Here is a 23,989-nt window from a genome sequence, read left to right on the forward strand (position 1 = left end):
TATTATAAATTTTGTTCCTCCAGGAAACAAAATTATAGCTCTTCCGGAGCCTTCAATCACATTGCCTGAGCCAATAATAGTGTTAACATATTCCTCTTTTGACACAAGATGGGTAAAATATATATCACTTTTGAGAATAGTGTGCGAACTTGCACTATCCGCAAGGCATACATCTTCATTACATATCCTTGCCATTTTCTTCAAAAACAAATAATAATAAAATGAGTAGTATGCACAGTTAAATTGAATACTTGATTAGAATTATTTTTCTAAGAAACACTATACATAAAATAATGTCATACACTAAAATTTTATTTTAAAACATAACACATTTAATGATTTCAAAATTCATAAACATTAATATTTCATTATTTATGTACATCACATTTGAAACTTAAATACATAGAAAATAAAACTTAATAATAAGTTCTTTACATTATTTATTTACATAGATACGTCACAATCCCACATATTAAACTATTCCATCATTGATCAAATGACCAATATTTCCTTCAAGATCCTCAAAGAAATCAGATACATCATAATGAGTGGTGAAATTTTCAGCATCATTTAAAACAAAATTCGACTCTTTTTCCTTGTCATCCTTTTTCAAAGATGCCTGATAAAGATCGACTAGGTGCATTGGGGTACGACATGTACGTGACCAATGACCCTTTCCACCACAACAGAAACACTTATCCTCTGTTGATTTATTCTGCCCGATATTTCTTTCTTTATCCTACTTCTGGTAAGATTCTCTCTTTTGAACATAATTCTTTTTCCTTCCATAATTTTTCTTGTTATTAAAAGCTTGCCATTTACCTCTTCTGGGGTAATGATTTGCCGTATTTACTTCAGGAAATGGGGCGGCACCAGCTGGGTGCACTTCATGATTTTTCAATAACAACTCATTGTTGCGTTCGGCAACAAGAAGGCAAGAAATTAACTCAGAATATTTTTTAAACCCTTTCTCTCGATACTGCTGCTGCAGGAGCACATTCGAGGCATGGAAGGTTGAGAAAGTTTTCTCCAACATATCATGATCAGTTATTTTTTCCCCACACAATTTCATTCGTGAGGTGATTCGAAACATCGCAGAATTATATTCATTTATAGATTTAAAATCTTGTAAACGCAAATGCGTCCATTCATATCGGGCCTGAGGAAGTATCACCGTTTTCTAATGATTATACCTTTCTTCAAGGTCTTTCCAAAGATCTGCAGGATCTTTTAATGTAAGATATTCATTTTTCAATCCTTCGTCAAGATGACGACGAAGAAAAATCATGACTTTGGCTTTATCCTTCTGGGATGCATTATTTTCAGCCTTAATGGTATCTCCAAGATCCATTGAATCAAGATGGATTTCAGCATCTAATATCCGTGATAAATAATTGTTTCCAGATATTTCAAGAGCATTGAATTCAAGATGAGAGAGTTTCAACATAATGAAAAATTTGTTACCTGAGTCTTCCTAAAGATTTGATCAGAGTCTCGTGCTGATAACGTGTTGTAAAATAAAGATATATGAAATAAAGATGTATAAATAGAAGACTCTAGTATTAAAATAATTAGCTCAATAATAATTTATATATATAATAATATTATATGTTGTAATGTATATATATATACAAAGATAGAAAGGAGTATTAAAAATAAAGAGAGAGAGAATCACATTTGTTTATTGTTACTATCTCAATATAATAAAGATGGTTAATATTGCTATTAATATTATATGTAAAGAGTAATAGAAAATAGAATTTAAAATACTTATAAAATAAAAGAAGAGAAAGAATTGTAATAGTAATATAAGGAGAATGGTATTTGATTGCAACATAAAAGGGAATCGATTTCTTATTATTTGATTGTGTGTAGTAAGAGAAAAGTAAATAAGTACTTTATAGTAAGAAAGAGAGAGAGGGAATATATTAGTTTTATTATTGCTGTGTGTATACTACGAGAGGATTCATCCTCTATTTATACATATAAATATTCAACCATTCAACCTTTCATTAACTCTCTATTTATCTTGAAAGACCATTCCTTCAGTATGGAAATAGTTAGTCGCCCAATCTCATAAATGGACATTCAATTTGTTTCTATCACAACATATATCAATAAAACTTTTTCAACTAATAATCCACACGTTAGAAAGCGCAAATTAACAGATAAACTATAAGAGAATCCAAATTTTCCCACACGTATAAGCTACATGCCCATACAAATATGATTAGCATTAGTTTATCAAATCCGTGACCTCTTCTTTATACCATGCTTGCATGTGGTCTTTCCGCCCGTATGCTACCTAGCCCTAGGTAAAAAATTTGAGGTTAAAATATAAAATATATACAAAAATAAATGAAATAATTTATATATTTATACATAAATACATAATAATTAATTTTAATGACTAATTTTAGTGTATATTGTTTTTTTTTTTTGGTTTAATATATGATATGATTCATGATAAATAGAAGATTATATTGAAGGAGATAATTTCCATAGCATATTAAATGAATTAGAGCTCATTTCCATGTAGGAAGAAGTGTGCAGTTACAGCAAATACAGGTCCTTCTTTAAAAATAAATAAATAAATAAAGTGTACCAAACTGGGGGCGTTAGTTCGTTTTGCAATTCCGTCATGATTTTTGTTTTCTAGTGTAAGATTTTCTTCGTGTACTAGAAAAGATGCCACTGGTTTTTGCATTTGTGAAGAGACTAACCCAACCCAACCCATATTTAGTTCAATGACCTTGAACCAGGATCATAGTCATCCCTCCAACAGGACACAAAAGGTGACATTTTGCCAAATCTATTTAACCTTATTTGATAGCTGTCTTGAGACATAAATAATATAAAAAACACTCAGAAATATAAATTTATTTATAAATGATACAAATTCATATACAAAAACAAAGAAAATGTCTTTGTTGTACAACAAAATTTGCCCAATTTTTGTTTATTAGAAAACTTACTATAATTGGGGTAAGGATAGTTTGTTTTGTCTCTGTCTTTATCTCTGTATTTTCTATTCTAAAACACTTACTAAACGTAGCATTATATATCTCCAAATGGATTTCTTCCCTTCTTTGAAAATGGATTTGGAGTGGTTTGTGTCATGTACTCACCACTTGAAAGCTTCATGGTGCTTAGGGATCCAAAAACACTTTCATCATCACTTGTACTAGCAGCTCTTTCAAATCTACAAGAACCATTTCAAAATTTAGCCTTAGAGCAAGAACCATGTCAAAATCTAAGTTATTAGATGAGTTTCTACACGATGTACAAAAGAAGATAGATAGTAAAAAAATATTTCATTTTTAGAACAACATTAGGTGTATATATGAGGCGTTAGATCTCATGTCGACTGACATCCCTTTGTAGATCCCTCTTAGATTGAGTTTAAACTCCATTCAATGATGAATCGGCTGTAAGTCGGCACGAAAATCATACAATAAATAACACAACTCAAGGTTTCATGCTGCCTATTTTCATCACATTATCCACATTTCCACTTCTCTAGTACCCCTTCAAGTACATGGAAGATGATTAGTACAATGTTTTAAGAATAATAAGAAACCAGCCTGTTACATTGTATCATAGTTGTATTCAACATAATATCTAAAGGAATAAGATTTACCTAGGAGGTTGCATGTTATTAACTTGGCCAAAGTATGCACCTGAAAGGATAGAGTTAGAAATAACTGTAACTAAATTAAACTAAGAAAACATTTCATTAGAAAATGAAAGATGAAAAAGGGCAATACTATTGGGAAATCCAGATGCAGATTGTGGATGAACAAGAGGAGATCCAAAACTTGTGGACTGAGGAACCATTCCCAAAGACCCATAACTTGAAGCATGCATTAGTCCTGCTCCGGGAGATATAGGTAGGGTACATGACATATTGGGAAGCTGCAGACAAACAATGTTTATTGTCTTAATACAAATATGTGCATTCAAAATTCAGAGAAAAGCGTTATCATGTGCCAACTTGATAATTATTTCTTTACTACTTAGTTTCAAAATAACGGTCAATTTGAACTAAGTGATGCATTGTCTAACTAATAAATATATTGATTTTATGTTCAATGTACCACCACAATGTCCCAATTGACAGTTATTTTGATATGAATGGAATAACTATTTACTATTGCCACACAAGTTTCATGTCTAGTTGAAGAAAAGGTAAAATAAGTAAATCTATCTAAGAAAGCAGACAAATTTTGAAGCAGAAATATACAGAAAGGCTATCAAATTCACTGTAATAAGTCAAAACAGTTCTAATGTTTGCACATACTGATAAGGTGTGGGCTAAAGGTTTGTCCTCAGTTACTGCAAATGGATTTGATGAGGATCTTGCTGCAATAGGGAATGCTGAGGGGGACTGCAAATGAAAAAATTAACAAAATCATAATACACACAGAAACCAAAAGAGAAAAGAATATTGTTGGATTAAGCATTTACCACTAGGCCAGAAATCTATTGGTAGCTTTTGGCATCGTGATAATTGCTCATTCCAACAAAAAGATAAATGAAATGATGATCTGCATAGGATATACCGGTGCATTAGGATAATACTGCAAGCCATATCCCATTCCATGGTGTTGAGGTTGATCATTTTGCCAACCTGAAAGTGGTGTAGGAGGGCCAGATAAGTAGCTTGAAGAGAAAAGGTCCTGCAGAGAATTCATTCATGCCTTAAGGTTCTCTGAGTTCTTAAGGGAAATAAAATTATACAATACAAGGTAGCAGCTCATCTATTACCTCTGGAAGTTCCATTCTTCCAGTAGACCTGTTTTCTACTGTTGAAGGTTTTAAGCCAACATCAGATTTGGTTTCTTGAGTTGGTTTTGAGTTGGTCTGAGGAGAGAGTTCAGTGAAAGCACTGGAGGGATCATGTGAATTTAGAACATCTGATTGCTGCATATAAACAAATTCAGAAACTTGAGTAACTTTGCAAGCAACAAACAACAACAACAACTAAGTCTTATCCCACTAGATGGAATCAGCTAGATATTGGTCAACATTTCCATAATACCCAGACTCCCAGAGATATATCATATTTATATCTTTAGCTGCCTAACTATTTGCTATCTGATCTACTCTCCAAACTAGAGCCTCCGTGCCTTCTCCAAACATTTCTGTAATTGACAGTACCCAAACTCTATTCTCTTTACTTTATGTCCATAAATGTTAACATCAAGGTCTAAAATTAAGGCTATCAAATAGCCAGACATAGTTGACATTTAGTTTCTCACCATATCATTTGGAGCTATAGGTGTGATTGGTGTACTTGATGGTTGTGCTGTAGAGCTACTACCTTCTGATACTGCAGGAGAGAATTGCATGCTTGGTGATGTCTGCCAATCTAAGACTTTGTTGGATTCTTCTCTATGATTTATCTCATCATTTGAAGGCAAAGCATTAGAAGGTTGTTCCATCTCATTGGTTTGGATCGGTATAATAGACCAAGCATCACTACTGGTTGGTGAAGCAGTTGCCTCGGATATTGGAAAAGGTGGCAAGTGCTGCAAATCCCCATGTGTGCTCGAATTTTCTACAGGCACAATTGTTAGATCATTGTTAAAAGTTGAGACCTTAGACATGTCCCCAGTTGTTGCAACCAATGGACCTGACAATTCAGAAAGTAAGAAATCTAAGGAATTTGTATGTGTTGCTTGAGGTGTTGTCATTGTTACAGAAGATGTGAATATATTTGTGTGTGAGATTTTGATTTCGGCAGGATTAGCAACTGGAAAATCTTCAAATATAGCCCAGTTTTCTTCAATTGGTTGTGATATAGGCTGCATTTCTGGTACAGAAGCAGCGTTAGAGGCCTGCAATTTAGTACCCAAATCATGAAGCTTTCAGGAGGAACAATTTCTTGTTCAGATGGATTTTTCTCAAAATAAAATGCCACTTTGATGCATGATATTTGGAAACTAAAATTCATCCAAGATATAGTTCAAATGAGATTTTATAATGTAATGACAACCATACCACTTACTTTAAGAGATGGACCATTCTCTCCTGATACTTCTCCCAAAGGGCGAATGACAGGTGATTGAGATTCGTCTACAGTCTTCTGCCTTGCTGGTTGAAGCTGTTTTAGCTTTGTGTCTAAATCTGTAACCTTGCTGTTTCTTGATTCACCGTCTCGGAACCTGTTGTCAACAACCTCAATTTGTATAGGCTTTCTAGCAAAGCTGCCATGCCTTGCCAAATTTTGGGCATATCTTGGGCTTCTTCTTTCATCAACGTAAAATCTAACATTGTTATTGTCATCACTTCTTATATCAGGAGATCTTGCACTAGAACTTCTCTGAACTCTAGCTTCATAAGATGAACTTTTTGGCTCAATACGAAATAAATTAATCTTCTTACTTTGGTATGGTTCCTCCTTTCCTTCCTGTGCAAGTAAAGTAAACAAAATTTTTAACAAAAAGAGAACACAGCACAAGGAACTCATCTTTTCAGTTATGTCTTAGTTTTAACTAATGATAATAAATCTAAGAACAATGTTAAACAATGAGAAACAAAAAATTTAGTAATTTTCTACCGAAACAACAATGATCTTTAGATGAATAAAGTAGTATTCCCTACTTACTGATCTAAGGATTGATACACATACCATACTGCATTGTTCTGGTAAACAGATTCTGACCAAAAAATCTATCTAGCTAGTATCTTTTTTCTATAATCCAAAAGATAACAAAAGAACCTACCACTAGATAACAAAAGAACTTACTTCTCTAATCCTCGGAAGATCCACATGATGTTCACCGGTAAATTTTCTTTCCACATACACATTCTTGATGAACTCGCGGAGTCTCTGCATGTTGCTGGATGCAAAGATGTGAATTAGAAGAGGTGATGAATATACTAATTAGAATCTACAAAAACATCTCCAATGCTCAAACAAGATTACCTCCGGTAGGAGGATACCTGTGATTGCAACTGAAAATAAAAAATAAGAAAGAATCTAAAGAAACCCGCGAGAGATGAGATGCAAAGTTACTTGGATTCAGGGTAAGAATGTCGTTGAGGGTCCCAGCATTTAAAATAAATTTCTTTGGCTCTCTGTTCATGGATTGATGTCAGATTTGTTTTTATTACCAAATAAATAGATTTGTTTAGCATGATCAATTTGTTCATACCTCGTTACCACCTGCTTGAATAGCTTCAACTTCTTCTAAAGTAAATTTAGCCATGGATACTGATTTTACTCGATGTGTGAATTCAAATCAATTAGACTCCAACTCATCTAACTCGAGTCGAATTGGTTCAATATAGGAGTATTGTTCTTGCCATGATAGTTTTTTCCCATACACAAGATGCTAACTTAGATTACTCCCTGAGTTCTCTTTTATTTGTCACTATCCCAATTTTGTACTCAAATATGTTGATGGATGTACCAAAATGTTATAGTAACAGATAAAACGAAACATGTTAAAGAGACCAACTGTTGAATCACTCAAAATAACTAAGTGTTGGTTTCTCTACTCAACTGATATGAAAATATAAACCTTGGACCATCTCAATATAGGAGTTGTTACGTAACATGATGAAACCACGTTGTTAAAGTAAAAGAGGATTATCCAAAACCCTAAAACTGATAACAATTTGAAATACAAAAGCAGCTAAAAGAAACATAAAATAGATTAATCAATAGAAAGCACGGATTTTGTAATGCTTACTGTATTCCACTGCAATTTGTGCAGACAAATGTGCAGAAAGTTGTACACACATATTGTGGTCCCTGAATCATCATTAGAAAAATCATGTAATAAACCATCTCTTTCTTTTTTATAGGTTACAATCCTTTCAAGTTTCAACATTGATTAATTCAATAATTTCATAGCGTACCAAGAGGTTGCAATTGATGCATCTTCGATTTTCAGGAAGTTTCAAAAGACCACGAATTATTTTTTCAATCTTTGCTTCATCTTTTTTCGAATTTCCCATTGTCTCTCAAATGATCAATACCTTAACTAACAAACCAAAACAATGGATTAAAAATAATTAATTAAACAAATAAAAAGTTGAAAAGCAATCCAGCTCACAAGATGTTTGTCATCATTTAATTCATGTCAATTGAAACTTTTGAAGCGTGACGTCACAATGTGACATAAAACAGAGAAAAAACGGAAGGGTTTCTAGAAAATGAACCTGGTGTATGAAGAGGGAAATAGAAGACGAATGCGTGAACAAAGAGAGAAAGCGAAAAGACGTTAAGTTAAGTTAGGGAGGGAAAGAAGGAATATCAGAACAAAGGGAATGAAACTTACCGGTAATACCGGTTCCCAAACGCGGGATTTTGTATATTTTATTTGGGCTTAAATTAGAAGTTCAACATTTTCATTTCTCAATTGGGGGGGTTAACTCTAAAGAAGAGAATGGTCGTTATTCATAGAAATATGAAGTTGGATAGTGGATGAAGTGAAAATGTAGAGAGAAGTGAATTATTTCTGGTTAAAAGGCATATCAACTAAAAAAATAAAAAGTGATCAAATTTAATCATTAACACATATTCACATATGTGACATATCTGAACTCAAATTAGATACCAACAATTAGCGAACCTAAATCCACAATTTGGAGTCGCAAAAACTACTATTATAAGTGCATGAAAATTTATATCAATATCAGAAACAATAATCGAACACGCCCCTATTTAATATAACTATCAAGAAATTAAAAATTTTGTGGCTTCAACGGATACATTTGCCTCTGAATCTCTGATTGTCGTCGTATCATATTTAAAATACGGGCCTGCTACACATACAAGTAATAAGGTCTTACAAGTGTTACAAGCCCCCAGCTCACAAACATTCTACACGCGCACTAATTATATTGAATGGAGCGTAACATTCACGCGCTCCCACTCAAACTGTTACGCTTCTCTTCGCGTAAACTGCCCCTTAAGGCAGACTCTTCCACTTCTTCCACTTCTCAAAGCCATTCAGAGAAAACGCAACCCTTCTATTTTCGAGCAACATTCAAAACTCAAGATATACAACTCATCGCTAACATTCGAAAACTCCATCAACACACCATAAAACTCTCGATCAAGAATCTCTAGAGAAAACAAAGCTATAATACTCAAGGTACGTTATATTACCATTCCTGTATATTTTCCAGATTTCGAACTAGGTTTTACTGTTCTTCTACGTTGTTGTACGTTTTACTGTTCTTCTTGCTCTACGTCTCATTTTACAGTTTATAATGTTTTAGGTTTTACTGTTATTCTTACTTCTATGTTACACTGTTCTTTTTCGTTCTTGTAGGTGTTACTGTTCTTGTTGTTCTAGTTCTCCTGGTAACTGATTTTTGGGAGTATATTCCGTAGTTTGGTGAGTGTATATGGAGCAATTTGTTGGGTGTATATGGCATAAAATGTTGGGTGTATATTTCAGAACTGATATACTGTAATAGTCAGCACTTGCTTATATTTGCTTGTCCATGGGTGTATATTGCTTGACCTTGTAATGTTGCTTGATATTGATGCATGTTTGAGTGATACTTGACTGATATATATAGGTGTATCTAAATCATATCTATGGGTGTATCTGACTGATATATATGGGTGTATCTGAATCATATCTATGGGTGTATCTTATTGTTATCAATGGGTGTATCTGACTCATATATATGGATGTATCTTACTGATATCTTTGGGTGTATTTTGCATTTCAGAGAAAATGGCAGCGAGAAACCAACCTGGAAGAAATGTAACAACAAATATATGTCTTACATGAAATCAGTTTTATATAATAGAAATATATCTGACTATAATTTTATTTTTGTTTACAGCAAACCAAAGACCTTAAGTGTGCAACACATCTCTTAAGTGATAAATTCAGAAACATGAGTGAGGAGAAGAAAATAATTGTGAGGGATTTGAGATTTGGTGGCTTGATACACATCCCGCTGCTAAGGGTGCATCACCAAATTGTCAGATAGATTCTAAGGATATTGACAATGATTAATGTAAATGTTATATAGTCCTGTAACAAATTGAACACATGCTGTAAAAATTTTTCAATTATAATCCAGTTTATTATAAAATTTCTTTCGATAATTAAACTCTCTCTGCTGTATTCAAAATGTATGAATTACAAGTACTATAATATGAAGGAAAACATCAAACCAAATATACACCCATAACCTGCCATTTTTTACACCCAAAGAAAATTGAATATACACCCAAAAATCTATCCCCCTGATGCTTTATCCCTAAAATCCTGAACCCTAAACACTTAAAACCTAAACCCTAACCCCTAACCCGTAAACCCTAAAACCCTAAATCCTAATACCTAAAACCCTTAAACCATTGTAAAAAAAAAATAGTATTTTATAACATAAAAACAAGATTCTGAAGTATATATATGTATATATATGTAAAATGTGAAATACAAGAAAATTCAGAAATACACCCAAAAGAACACTGCTTTTACACCCAAAAGAATGCATGCTCTCGCTCCTTTTTGTGCTTCCCATCCCTGTCCAGAAGTGGTGATCCGGATAGATTGGAACCCATATATGACGGTCTTCATAGAGATCTGCAGAATACACCCAAACACAGATTATAAATACACCCAAAAAAATTAAATTTACACCTTTGCTGCAGATTTTAAACAAACATTACCTGAAAGCCACTTGTTGTCCACAAGACCAAAATTCAGTAGAAAATCATTTCAATTCCTATCAAATGAGTCTTTAAGCACACCCACGCTTCTCGTACTTCTCTCGTAATGTAATTCCTCACATCCTTTTCAATAAAATTTAACTCGCGATGACCCCTGGCAGCCGCAACAAATGATTGGTAAGTTTTGCTTAGTCTAATATCAGCCTCCTCGTTATTCTCTATTGTACGACGAATGGACATGCTTAGTTTCCTATGCTGTTTGAGATATTTTAGATTTCTATTTTCCCTCTCTGCTACATGTAATCAATTGGTTCTTAATCTCGTTTCCCTTCCTATTTGTACTCCGAACTCTTGTAGAAAACCTACAGTCTTGGCGTAGTTCCTGTAAACTTTTCCAGCATCTTCAAGGGTGGTAAAGGTCATTCCAACCTTGGGAACAAACTGGTCATCAACAAAAGAGAGATGTTGCAGAATACACCATGTCAAAAACTAAAAATACACCCAATCATGTCTAATATAATACACCCAAACCGCAACAACTCAACTAAAATGAAAATAAAAGTCATAAACTGTAAATACACAAGTTGCATAATACACCATGTCAAAAACTAGAAACACACCCAATCGTGTCTGATATAATACACATGAACCACAACAACTCAGTTAAAATAACAAAAAAACCAGTAAACTGTAAATACACCCACACTTCCCTCAAAAATACACCCAAAAAAGTTCTGATTTAGACCTGATCGTCTGCTATAAATTCCAGAAAATTAATCAAAACTAATACATTACATTCAATCCGCAGATTTATCTTCATGCATTATTTTGACAGTCAATGTTCATGAATTATTCACCTACACAATGCTATACAAATTACTGCAACAAAATTCATAATAATCTTATGTAAATCAAACCTCAGGAATTTCGTTAGATTCAAATTTATAGTCCACTTCGCTTGGATTTAGCTGACAATCTGAGGTTGAATCATCCATTATCTTCAAAACGAGTTCAAACTTTGATTTTAGAAAATGAAAAATCAAATAGAAAACGAAATTGGAGTTGCAGAGAGAGGAACTAACGTAAATGACGAAGAAGAAACGAGTGAGAAAGGAGAGGAAAAGAACGATCGAAGAAACCAGGGGAAGCTTCGCGAGAAGAAGAACGAGCAAATCTGCAAATAACGAAAACGAAGAAGGAAACAAATCTTTTAAATTTGGTAGTTAGATATACGCGGGATCCCTATATAGCGCGTGTATACAACGTAACCCTTGGAGCGCGTTTTGGGGTTTTATTTGTTAATGAACTTGTAAACCATACAAGTCATTAGGGCTTGTATGCAGAGCTTTTCCGTTTAAAATATATAATATCTATTCTATTATATAAAAATCGGATGTCTGTACTTAATGATGGAGCTGACGTTGCATACTTTGGAGAGTGTTTCCCGATTTAATTATTTTATCTCATTCAATACAATTTATTACCATGACTTAATTATATCAGGTAATTGATTTGATTAGATATTTAAATATTAATATAATTTATTATAATATATATTACTTAATTAATTTTACTACATTAATTGTAATTTGTTATAGTAATTTATAAAGTCTGAAATAAAATAAATAATTTATTGCTTATTCTAATTGAATTCATTAAATTTAATTATACATTATATACGAATTAATAATAATTTATAAATCACTTTATATTATATATGTATTAACAAAATATTATATATGTCTTAATATGTTAATTAAATATTATATACGTACAGAAAAATAAATACAAAGATGATTTATATAATATTAATAATATTATATTAGCACGGTGATTTTTTTATTTTTGTTTTGATATCATATAGTATTAATAATGATAATATTATTATATAGTATTATATAAACTTTCTAATATTAGTATAGAAAATTAAAAAATTATTCCTTATGGCAATCATTCTTAGTGGAACAGTGGGTCCCTTGTATAGTATTGATAATTGTTGCTTAATTTAAAGTAATTGTATGTTGGTATCTTAAATTTATTTTTTAATAATGACCTAAATAGATAAATCTAATTGAATTGAATGATTATATAAAATATTTTATATTATTAATATACTAAAATTAAATTCATTTTTCGATACAGAATTTTATAGGTAAATTTTATACAAGATTAAGTTATTTTTTTTATTTGTTTTATCTGTGTTACTTTATTTAATTTTAAGTAGCGTCATATTTACAATTACCGCCAGTATGATATTTTATAAAATATGAAAATCAATTTTTTTTTATAATTTAAATATCAATGTTTGAATAGAAGAACTTAATAGACTCACAATCAGAGAGAGAGAGAGAGGGGGGAAATTTACCTAGAGAAAAGAAACTCGGCATGAGAATGGTGGCGACGGGCTCAATAACGACGGTAACGGGATGAGCAGCGATGATGACATAAGCTGTGAACAATGACGGACCCAGAAAAATTTAGTAATGGGGACAAAAATATAATAAAATTTAGGTATAGATATTTTTTTGCTTCCCACGATATTCAACAAGTTAAGGATTAATCCGTCATGAATTTGAATTTCATTTAAGAATCTACAATTGGCCGGCACGAGTTGCTATACATACGAGACAGAATTCGAACCCTTAATACTTATTTAAGTCTTGCTAACTTAGGCATCGGAGTGTCTTTGCAGGTACCACCCCCCATTCACTCGCAAGCACAAGTCGGACGGAGCCTCCCGAGTTGCAGATCCATCCGAAGCCCTCCTCCTTCATATACTTGGGCCACCAAACGCCATCCATCCAATTAATCTCCGGTTACCCACCGTAACAATAATATAATTAATTATCACTTTTTTTTAGTGTATTTATTTATTTTTCATACTAAATCAAATTTAACAATATAATTATTATTATGTGTTAAGTTTAACAAAATATTTTTTAACATAAAATACAAAAGAACTATTTATATTTTATTTTGAGACAAATATAATATAATAAGTGGTATATATGTATATAAGTATTAATTTTAAAAAAAAATTGTGGGGGCAAATGCCCCTTCTATATTAAACGTGGTTCGTCTCTGGCTGTGAAGGAAGATGGGAGTTGTGAATAGGTAAGCAACGATGGACTCAGCAACAACATGACAGGAGTTATGCGGTTTTTTTGTGAAGAAGTCGAGAAGAAGAAGATTTTAGGTGAGGATGATTGAGTTTATCTTGCATGGCTATAGAGTATAGACTGAAGCTATGAATCATGTGTGATGTGAGTCAAATCCTAATTCCTAAAAAGTGTTTATATGTATACATTCGGGGCAGGTACACCCTAAACCCGACGATACTTGTCTTGAGCAAAATCTGTCCCGACTCGGGTCAAGTTATTACCCTTTTCATCCGGGTATAGACGGGTCGGGTACCTGCGTATTCGAAAACTCCTGCCAAGTCTAACCACGTTTTGATACTCCTTTTATTAAGGGTTTATCGCTAGCCAATGGAGTGTTATATACACAAGGCGAGATTCTAACTCCTAATAATTGTTTAAGCATTTAGTTATAACTTTATAAAATATTTATAATAATAATTACTATATATATATTATTTAATTTTTCAATAAAATTTTTAATATAATTTTATGTATTATCCCGTACAAGTTACGGAAACATACACTAGTTATACCAATTATCGCACAATCTTTCGCGTATAACTTAATTGATAAGAGGATATACTAAACAATTGCGTTAAGATACAAAAGGAGATTTATCCGTCTCGAAAAGTAGCTACGCAAATTGATTAGATATTAGATATTCTATAACATTGTCACATTAGTTTGTTCTAGAAATTAATATATCTTATTTTTCTTCCAGTCCTTCTATGAAGCCACATAATGTTTTATTATTTCTCCTCCATCAACCATCAACTTTATCTTCCGTCCAAACTCCGCCTCGCTATCCTGCCGTTTATATTAGTGCTATGCAATTATGCATAATATTCAAAACTATACAAATGCTAAAATGACAAATGAATTAAATCGAGTGATCCAGTCATTAATGGTTTAACACTGTTATTATCAAACAAGGTGTTTTTATAGAACAAATAGCTGACAAAAAATTGGGCTGAAGTGCTGAACTTATTCAAGTTTGCCCTGATTTGACCAATCTTTATGTAAATTGTTACCTTTTCCCATACCATCTTTAATATGCAAACAATAAAGAACTAATATTACTATATGAGGCATTCTAATTCCAGATGGTACATTTACATAACATTAGAACGTTAAACAATTTCATCAATTCTCTTCCATTCTAATTCCATAATATCCCATTCCATGCCTTTAATCAACAATCAGCATAACCCGTAAATCACAATCTTTCCCTCCCACCCGAAGCTATGTTAAATTGAATAATCTCTTTGTTGGTCCGTACTATATTTACAAAGAAAAGGATGAAATTGCCTTCAGCGGGTGAACCGGTGAAGCTAATACCATAGAAACCAGTAGTTAGCAGTTAATTTGCGAATCATTTTTGTAAATTCTATAACAGAAATAGAACTGTGATTTCCATTCAAGGTGTGGTATTATTTGCCGATTTCTATTTTCATATTTAACATTGGGAACCTGAGGATATGGGAAGAGAGAAGGGGGGAAAAAAAGAAAAAAAAATCTGCACAAAATTCCTTAGACCCATACTAGGAAGATCAACTGCAACAATTACCCTGAACTAAGTAGAACCCTCAAACTGAATAAGGTGCTACTCAACAGTGCAAGAGAGTTGCACAAAAAATTCTTCCCCTCAATGATTTCCCCTCATTATTTGGAGCTCAGTATGGAGTCCATGGATAACGAGAGGAGGCCAAAGCACTTCCGAACCAGTGTCGCATCTAGCCGACATCACTGCTGAGCCTCCTCACCTCTAATGCAGCTCAGTGGCACACTGAAGAGATCCATGAAGCTGTAATAGTACGCAATCTACCCATCACCATTTGAGTCCTCCGAAGCTTTTATCGCTTCAGCAGTCATGAGAGCAGCAACGGCCCGGTGAATTGCTAGATCTGCTCTGTAAAGCAGTCTTTGAGCCCTCTCTCTCTTTAATCTGGCCATGTTATGTGCATGCCGAGCAGCACCTGAGGCATCACGCAATTTAAACTCATCAAGATCTGAACCATCTAATTGTTCAAAGTCATGCCCTTGAGGGCCATCCATTGGGTACTTCCTGTGACCCATCATGTCATAATAGCCCATGTTCCATTGATTAACCCCATTTCTCTTCCCTGACCCCGATAATCTCGGACTATCAGAAATCATGTGTGAATCATTATGATACATATTCCTTGGCTTGTTCCGGTGATGTTTAGGTGTATATTTCCTGTCAAACCCACCATGGTTCATAAAATAATATCTCACGCTGCCAGCATCACGTGGTGAGAATCCCCTCAGTGAGCTCTGAGGCAATGGGGAATCATCCAAAGAATCATAATTGTGGCCTGGATAAGAAATCCTTTCATCACCAAATGCAAATCCATTCAATCTCCTTCCTGTGTTTTACAACAATCAGATGTAAGGAGGAGCTCATAATTTGTTCAACCTGTACTTACACAGCTAGTAAATCAAATACTCACCAGGAGTGTGGAAACCGTCATGTTCATACATAATACTGTTTGCATGCCCTGACACTGAAATTCTCTTTTGTGAACGTTGTTTTGATCCCTTGTTCGGTACTTCCAAACCCCTTGGTTTCAAACAGAAAGCAAACATGGGAGGCTTCTCCAAAGGTGCAAACTTGTCCAGGCATCCATTAGAATGAGGGATGTTATTCTTGCTCATGGCTACTTCCCACTCTCTCAATTGTTGATGGTATCTTTCCCATTGAGGTGGCTGAACAGAATTAAAGTTCAGATATAAAGTTTCAACCAAATCATAACCAAGCACACACATTACACATATCATGTGCCTAGGAGAAAACAGATAATCTTGAGAAAACAAAATGTTAATTACACACCACCAAATTTTAAGCCAGTCAATTTTGAAATTAAAACCGTAATCTTTCAAATAAACAGGACCACTTCAAAATTAGCAATGTTGCATCATGCAGCCATATCTCAAGGTCAGTTATAAAAATGGCAAACTTAGAAACACTTGGCTGGATGCGAAGCCAGATATACATTTATGAATTAATAAAACCCAAAAAGTATGCAGGAATATAGATCAATGCCATAGTTATTCACCACCATAAAGGCATTAATGCATTGACTTGGTAATGGCTCACTTTGCAATTGCAGTATTAACCTCGCTTCCGCTTCCTCTTCCCTTCCCTTCCCTTCCCTTCCCCCACTCTCGTTTTATATTGTCACAAAAACAATTCAGTAAAGATAGGTAATTTTTACAATACCTGAAAATGCCGTATCAAAGCCATTCCTCTCTTCTGCCTTTTCTGCTGCCAATATTCATAAATGGTTTTGGCTATAGGCATCGTTGCAACATCAACCATGAGTTCTTCTATTTCAATAGGTGTAAACTGGTCTTGCTTCTGAGCATATGCAGCCTTTTCAAACCTGTCTATTGTCTTCTCAAATATTTCCTCCGAGATCCCATCCATGCTATAATTGTCTTTTTCAGAATTTTGCAGTGTCAAAATCCACTGTTCATCCTCACTGTCCATATCATACAGGACATTCGATGAATTCAGGGCCATATCAACATCTGTTTCAACTTGGCGAAAATATTTAGAACTCCGAACAAAACTAGCTTCAGATTCATGACCATCATTTTCTTCAATCAAGATAACACCTGGAATAGGTATATTTTTAACTGAAGCCGCACGGATGTTACGGTTGTAACATTCCTCATGCATCTCTTTGAAAAGAGCCCACTGACTCCTATCAGGAAATTCTAAGACCCAATCTTTCCCTCCTTTCCACATCATAGCATGTGTATAGCGATTAGTTGATCCAGTTTGCAGAAACTGATGTGCTTTGTATGAGTACCTAGTAACTCCTGCAAGTTTTACAGAAAGTTTCCACTCATTATGGTCAAACAGCTCTAAAACAACCTGGGCACCATATTCTCTCCACCCTTTATCCCCAAGGGTAATCAAGACATTTGCATCACAAGATAAGGACTCCAAATTCTTTTCAGGACCTCTAGCAACATCTGATGGCTTCTTGTCATTAGCTTTCCTAATCCTCTTGTGCGGTAGCCCTTTCTGATGACCCCTATGCCTCGAGCCAAAATCATACCCAGCAAAAGGAACTGAATAAGATACTTGTGTCCGTGGCTTCTTTGGTCCATTACTAAAGCCATTTTGAAGAGAATCAACCTTCCCATCGGACCATCCATGTGACTTGAATCCCAATGTGGAATTAGTTTTGTTTTGATGCCAAGAACTTCGGGGAGCAGTTGGATTGGGGCTTTGAATGACACCTCCATTTATATTCCAAGAAAAATCAGAAGAGTGCTGAGCATAATGTAAATCACCATCGACAGATTTCTCAAAATGATCAACTGAAGGAATTTTAACACTGAGATTACCGCGAAATGAATGAGAACCATCATTAGCTTTAACATCAGCAGTTAAAGAAGTAGGAGACAGTGAGCAGCCATCATCAGCTTTAACCTCATCAGGTAAAGAACTTGAAGGCAAAGTGCACACATCAGAATGATCGGATTGCCACCTTGGTAACTGAATAGCAGCTGGCCTCTCTGGAACATTACAACCAGAAGTTCTATCATCACTAAGACCGATATTCTGTTGATTTTGAGAAAGAATTCCACCACTGCAATCAGATGCACAAATTATCGGATTGGACTTGGCACAAACCAATCCATCACACACAACATCCTTTGATGAAGTCATCATAACTTTGTCTAAATTAAACTCTTCCCTCCTTTCAGAGCAACCATCTGTCTTCAGACCAGAGTCTTCCTGAGCATCTACCAAGGCTTTATCACAAAAGCTTATATGAGCTACTGACTGCTCCATCAGCAACTTAAGATGCAAACTGAGAAAAAATGTGGGTGCAGCAGCAAAAGAAAGAGAAAAAGGAAAAACCTTCCTCTTTCCGGCATCAGAAGACTGATGGGTGTCAACCCGAGTGAACTCTCTAGAAACACCCATAATATTAATCCCCGGTCTAGTCCTCTTTCGCATGATCTGTTCTCATAAAGTCACAATTTATCCAAGGAAAATAAATAAATAAATAAATAAATAATAAATCAACATAATAGACTTTGCAGTGCCTGACAAGCTTTGAGACAAGACATAAATTAAATGTAGCTAGGAATAGGTTAAATGATGTGAACAAAATAGAACTACCGATCAAGAAACTAGAAAACTAGAAGAAAGTACCTTTACTGTGGATGGCTGCCCACTGATGGCTGTAACAGGATGCCCACTTGTTCCATTTTGAAGTGCCTGGATGTTATCATACGTGCATTCAGAGAGATGGAGCTGCTTACTGAGTAAGCAATGTTTCTTAAGCTTTGAATCCAAGTACATCCACTTTGAATTCTCCACTCTTGAGAAATTGTAAAAAGCAAATACAAGTGGCTTTTTAATGACATGAACACTTGAAAACCTGAATCTGATCGATGTAACTGGCAACTCCAAGTCAATATATTCCCCCTGATCGACAGGTTGGTTAAACACCCTGAGGACCCAAAAGACAAATGCCGCAGCCATCTTTGAGCATCCTTCAAACAACAGGAACCTAAGCCCAAACACATTATCAACAAAAAGCATCTCCAAATGAACTCTTGGCCACATGGTTATAACTGTTCCATAACGAAGCAGCAGAACAGCACGGACCAGCCACAAATTGTCAGATCTAAACGAGTCATTCAGCACCGAGCGTATTGGAAAATTGAAGTCGAATTTGAATGCTGCTGACCCTGTGTCCAACCAAAGTTTAGTTACTCCTTCTGAATATGTCAACCGCAATGGACCCTTAGTCTCAACACTCCTGTCAAATGGTTCTCTGACAATGGAACAAGAAGCATTTATATTAGCATGCATCTCTTTAGGGACAAGAGGGGATTTTGATGTTGGCCTACGCCTTGTCCTAACATAGACAATAGGCTGTTTGCCATCTTTGTGGCAATTGGCACTTTGCAATGAGGACTTCTTCCCAAGATTGTCACCTAATTTATCATGTGAAACAGAACCACTGGAGATACTACCTTTACCCTCTCTCAAGTAACTCTTGGTTGAGCATCCCTGTACTTTTACGGGTTCATCATAAAAGGATGAGGCTGTACCTGGAAGAGGACCAGAGGACCTATGTTTTTTAATACCATGCAAAGCAGAAGATTTAACCCGATGAGAAGATCGAGCCAACCATGAGATTATAGGCTCTGTGTCCATACAGTTTTCTCCACAGCTATCATCCTCTGTAATATCATCTCTTACTTGCCTTTCTTTTCTGGACTTGCTCCCTTTTTGTGCATCAGAATCCATACTTTTCTTTACTGTTCTTTTTTCCCCTGCTTCTCTTCGAACTTCACTAGGAAATAAAAGGAGTTTGAACCTCTCAGTTTGAAGGTTAACCCATTCTTGGTCCCGATCATCATATTTGATATGGTGAAGCTTACTTTCTTTGTCATAGCCATCAACAAGGCCATAGTACCAACTCTGGTCCAACGGCCAAAAAACCTTAATTCTCTGGTTCAATACCCAGTCCGGATCCAAATCACCTAACAAAATTTCATAGAAGTGACGCCTCTTCCTGGAACTACCCTTCTCTTTGTCCAGTTTCCTTGGTCTCAAGACTCTATTGGCAGTATCAACTGACGCTGATTCTGAACCTGGAGACTTTGATCCATGACTACTAATATTTCTACTAGAAGGCAGCAAAAAGGACAGACCAGTACAGTTTGGATCAAACCGTGAAGATAGCATCCTTGCTGCATTCTCCTCAAGATTTGCCTCATCATCCTCCCGCAAATGATCAGATATTTTACTGCTATCTATTAGAGGCTCAGCCTCCTTGGCAACCCTAATTCTATCTGAAGCCAAAGCCTTTCGCTTCCTATCCTTCCTCCGTGGCCTCTTTAAAGAGGAATCACCACTATTTACAGCAGAATGACAGGCACTCTCCTCCTTACCCTTGAAATGCTGCACAGAATTTGAATCACAACTCCTACTTTCCTTAATCTCATCAACATCCTTCTGTTTAGTCTTTGAAGACTCAACCCCCCTGTCCAAATCATCAATGCTTAACTTAGGCAACTGATCGCCATTGCAACTTCTACCACTTGGCTGACCTGCCGGGCTCGGTGCTTGACGAACTTCAAATTTCTTCCGCCCCACAAAATCCCTCTTTCGCTTTGGAATACATACAGGACCGTCACTGAGAATTAGTGAATGTCTATTAATCCCACTACTGCTACTCAATCCCTGCTTGGCCTCCAACTTATGTTCACACAAATCCTGCCTACTGGAGCCAGGCCCTTTGTGAGATTCTTCATCAACAACCTTCTTGATGCAACCATCAGCATTTTCTAGGCTGCTTAGAGGCAGTTCCTTTCTACTCCTCTTTTTCTTGCTCCTCTTCTCATCGCCACCCCCACCATGATTACTCCCTTTCCTCTTTAGGTTCTTCTCAGGGGCCTCGTTTGTAACTTTTGATTTATACAAACTCTTCAGATCCAAAGATCTCGATTTTTTGGGAATTGCAGCGCCATGTGAGTTCCCTTCTCTATCTTCCATGAACAATCGGCAGTACAGTACCAAATTCCCAAATTTTCACATTCCATCATACATATCGGAACGCTTTTTCCAGATCTGAACCACCAAAAAAGGAAAAGAAAAATCACAACTAATCCCTACACCATTTTCAAAGTACTAAGATCACGAGAATTCTACGCATGCATTGGAATAATCGCATTAAACAACACCGAACATATTAAAAACAAATTCGTAACAAATTCATACACGTACCTCAACCGACACACCGCAGAGCAGTTGATTCCGCCCCCAAATCGCGAGGATCACCACCACGGATCATGAGTTAGGGTTTGAATCTCACCTCTTCGAACAAAAACCCTAATCTAATTGTGAATTTGGGATTGAAATTCACCGATAAATTTCGATTTCAATTTTGCTTTTTTTGTTTTTTTCAAAAACCGCGAGAGACGGACGAGAGCTAGGGTTTCTTTTCAGTTTCGCGAGAAAGGGTTTTTAGATCGAAAAATATCAAAATATTGAAGTAGTTGAAATGGAAAATAGCTCGAAAAACACAGATTGTTTTTAATGACACGTGGCACTGTAGGGTCCGCTGGATCGGAAATTATCGGTGCTGTCTACAATCGTCTATTTCGTGGTCTACGATAAGCAGGACTTTATGAAAGGTTCATGAGCATACGATTGAAATATGAACAGCTCGATCGGATTTTTGGCATGAGACGAGCACGAAGATTCCGTAATGTTCTCGCGGTTGCACGAGACATAGGCGATAAGATTTATGCGCACTGTTTTCTGACGAGAAAATGGAAAGTGAAATCAATTTCCACTGAGTGGTTTGGTAATGGGGCCCTCGTCTTTGGTAAAATTCGAAAATGCCATTGAGCTTTTAAGGATCCGTTGGAAATGTATTTTCAGTTTCTATTCTATTCAATATTTTTTTTCAATCTTAAGAAAAATACTCCTCATAGGAAAGGAATTTTTAATTTAAATTAATAAAATATAATATTTATTGAAATATGTAAACGGTAAAATATTCAATATACATTATGTGATACATCATTGTACACTAAAATACTTTAAAACCACATCTTAAATACGTAATTACTAAAAAGTGATACAAACTGACTATTACATATCTCGAATTTGAATACATCCGAAATATACCATAAATATTAAAAATAAGTACTGAATACTCGAGATATGTGACTAATGAATTTTGAGTCTTAGTACATGATATATGTTCAGCTCAACTATATATAGTTGAGATGTTTATTCATTTAAGGAGTTTTTGTTAGTTTTAGAAAGTTTGAAAAGTATATATGGCTCACAAGGATGTGGTGCCAAATATCATGTGGCACCCAAACTTATGCACCTTTTTACACAAGTAACATTAAATTTCATCCTCTAATATATAACATAATCAACATTTATTTGTTAATTTTATAAAATACAAAAGATAACATTTATCAGTAGTTTAAATTCTGTCGAAGTGCTATAGAAAATTTCATTGACACCCAGCAGAAAATTCAGAATTGCTTGCATCAACAATAGTATTTCAGTCTATCCAATTCTAAAACTCTATATTTAGCATTTCTTCAAATACTATAGTTCTTTACTTCCATGAGAACAACATCTCTACTCTTAAATCTATGGTCGACCCGAAATTTCACACTGATATCCATGTTGTAGTCTTTCTCTTTGCTACAGTTGAAAGGATCATCTAGTTAAGAGTGTGATAGTGGTTTTGAACTTGTAATTGTGAAATGGCCAAAAGGGAAGGAAAAAAAAATCGAGCACCCCATCTGCTGGAGTCTCCGGCACATACTCGTCGGATGAATCACTCTTGTTAAACGACCCGATTTCGACAACACAATCCGAATCTAACTTACTCTCATCTTCTTCAACAATATCGTGAGGTACGACAAAGTGAATCGGTGTTGCCTCTACCGGGATTGCTTGCAGGATCAAAGAGGACATCCCACAACCACCACCTCCATCACGAACCGCTGCATACCACTCCATCACATGTTGCGATATTAACCTAGCATATACATCAAATATTACCCTCACATGATAATCAGTTTTTACCCAAAATGTCATGTTAATAAGTCTTTCACTCGGCAGTGTGGAGAGAAATCTATATGCAACTCTCCAAACCTCCTTAGAACATATTGCACTTATGTTGGTCAATATGACATTTTTCACTGCGTCTGGAGAATCATGATGGTAAGTCCGCAACATCATAGGTGAATTGCACTCAAAGACTTACTAATAGTCGTGTGTATGAAGAATAAGGAGGAGAATAGAGAATAATGGAATTAGTATATTGTGATGAGCTTGAGTTAGGAACCTTCTTATATAGGAATTTTTTTTTTATGTAGTTATTTAAGGTACTGAGAACGTAGATAAATATGCACACATCCCATGTACACTGACCCAGATTTCTATATAAACATATCCTAAGTACTCAGCATTGGTTTATGTACAATTACGCAGTTGTATCATATCACAAGTGTAATCGTATATTTTTTTTAAGTGTATCATATTCTAGGTACACAGTACCTAGTTTACGTTATTAATTTTTTTTGTCTGTGTACGTGGAATGTGAAATGCATATCGTCAAAAAACTAGTCTCAATCTAAATACTTCAAGGACAGAAGATAATGC

General features: G+C 35.1%; 2 protein-coding genes across 3 annotated transcripts; both read right to left on the reverse strand.

Moving 5' to 3' along the window:
- Positions 1–2,989: 2,989 nt before the first annotated feature.
- Positions 2,990–8,393, reverse strand: LOC107462954 (uncharacterized). Of its 2 annotated transcripts, XM_016081643.3 has the most exons (12): positions 8,173–8,393; positions 7,870–7,994; positions 7,701–7,762; positions 6,752–6,845; positions 6,011–6,412; positions 5,262–5,840; positions 4,768–4,923; positions 4,563–4,679; positions 4,301–4,387; positions 3,768–3,915; positions 3,641–3,680; positions 2,990–3,202 (listed from the first exon to the last, which is right to left on the reverse strand). In XM_016081643.3, the coding sequence occupies exons 2-12, from the start codon at positions 7,966–7,968 to the stop codon at positions 3,058–3,060; spliced, it is 1,929 nt and encodes a 642-aa protein (XP_015937129.1). In that variant the 5' UTR covers positions 7,969–7,994; positions 8,173–8,393; the 3' UTR covers positions 2,990–3,057. The 2 variants fall into 2 exon arrangements, with proteins under 2 accessions (XP_015937129.1, XP_052109415.1); XM_052253455.1 differs by lacking the exons at positions 7,701–7,762; positions 7,870–7,994; positions 8,173–8,393 and adding an exon at positions 7,022–7,235.
- A 6,758-nt stretch (positions 8,394–15,151) lies between these two features.
- LOC107463029 (uncharacterized) lies at positions 15,152–21,811 on the reverse strand. The gene is made up of 5 exons (XM_016081733.3): positions 21,578–21,811; positions 18,989–21,421; positions 17,033–18,793; positions 16,263–16,518; positions 15,152–16,178 (listed from the first exon to the last, which is right to left on the reverse strand). The coding sequence occupies exons 2-5, from the start codon at positions 21,344–21,346 to the stop codon at positions 15,613–15,615; spliced, it is 4,941 nt and encodes a 1,646-aa protein (XP_015937219.1). The 5' UTR covers positions 21,347–21,421; positions 21,578–21,811; the 3' UTR covers positions 15,152–15,612.
- Positions 21,812–23,989: the final 2,178 nt, after the last annotated feature.

The sequence above is a fragment of the Arachis duranensis genome, chromosome 8, assembly GCF_000817695.3.
Source record: "Arachis duranensis cultivar V14167 chromosome 8, aradu.V14167.gnm2.J7QH, whole genome shotgun sequence".
Taxonomy (NCBI): domain Eukaryota; kingdom Viridiplantae; phylum Streptophyta; class Magnoliopsida; order Fabales; family Fabaceae; genus Arachis; species Arachis duranensis.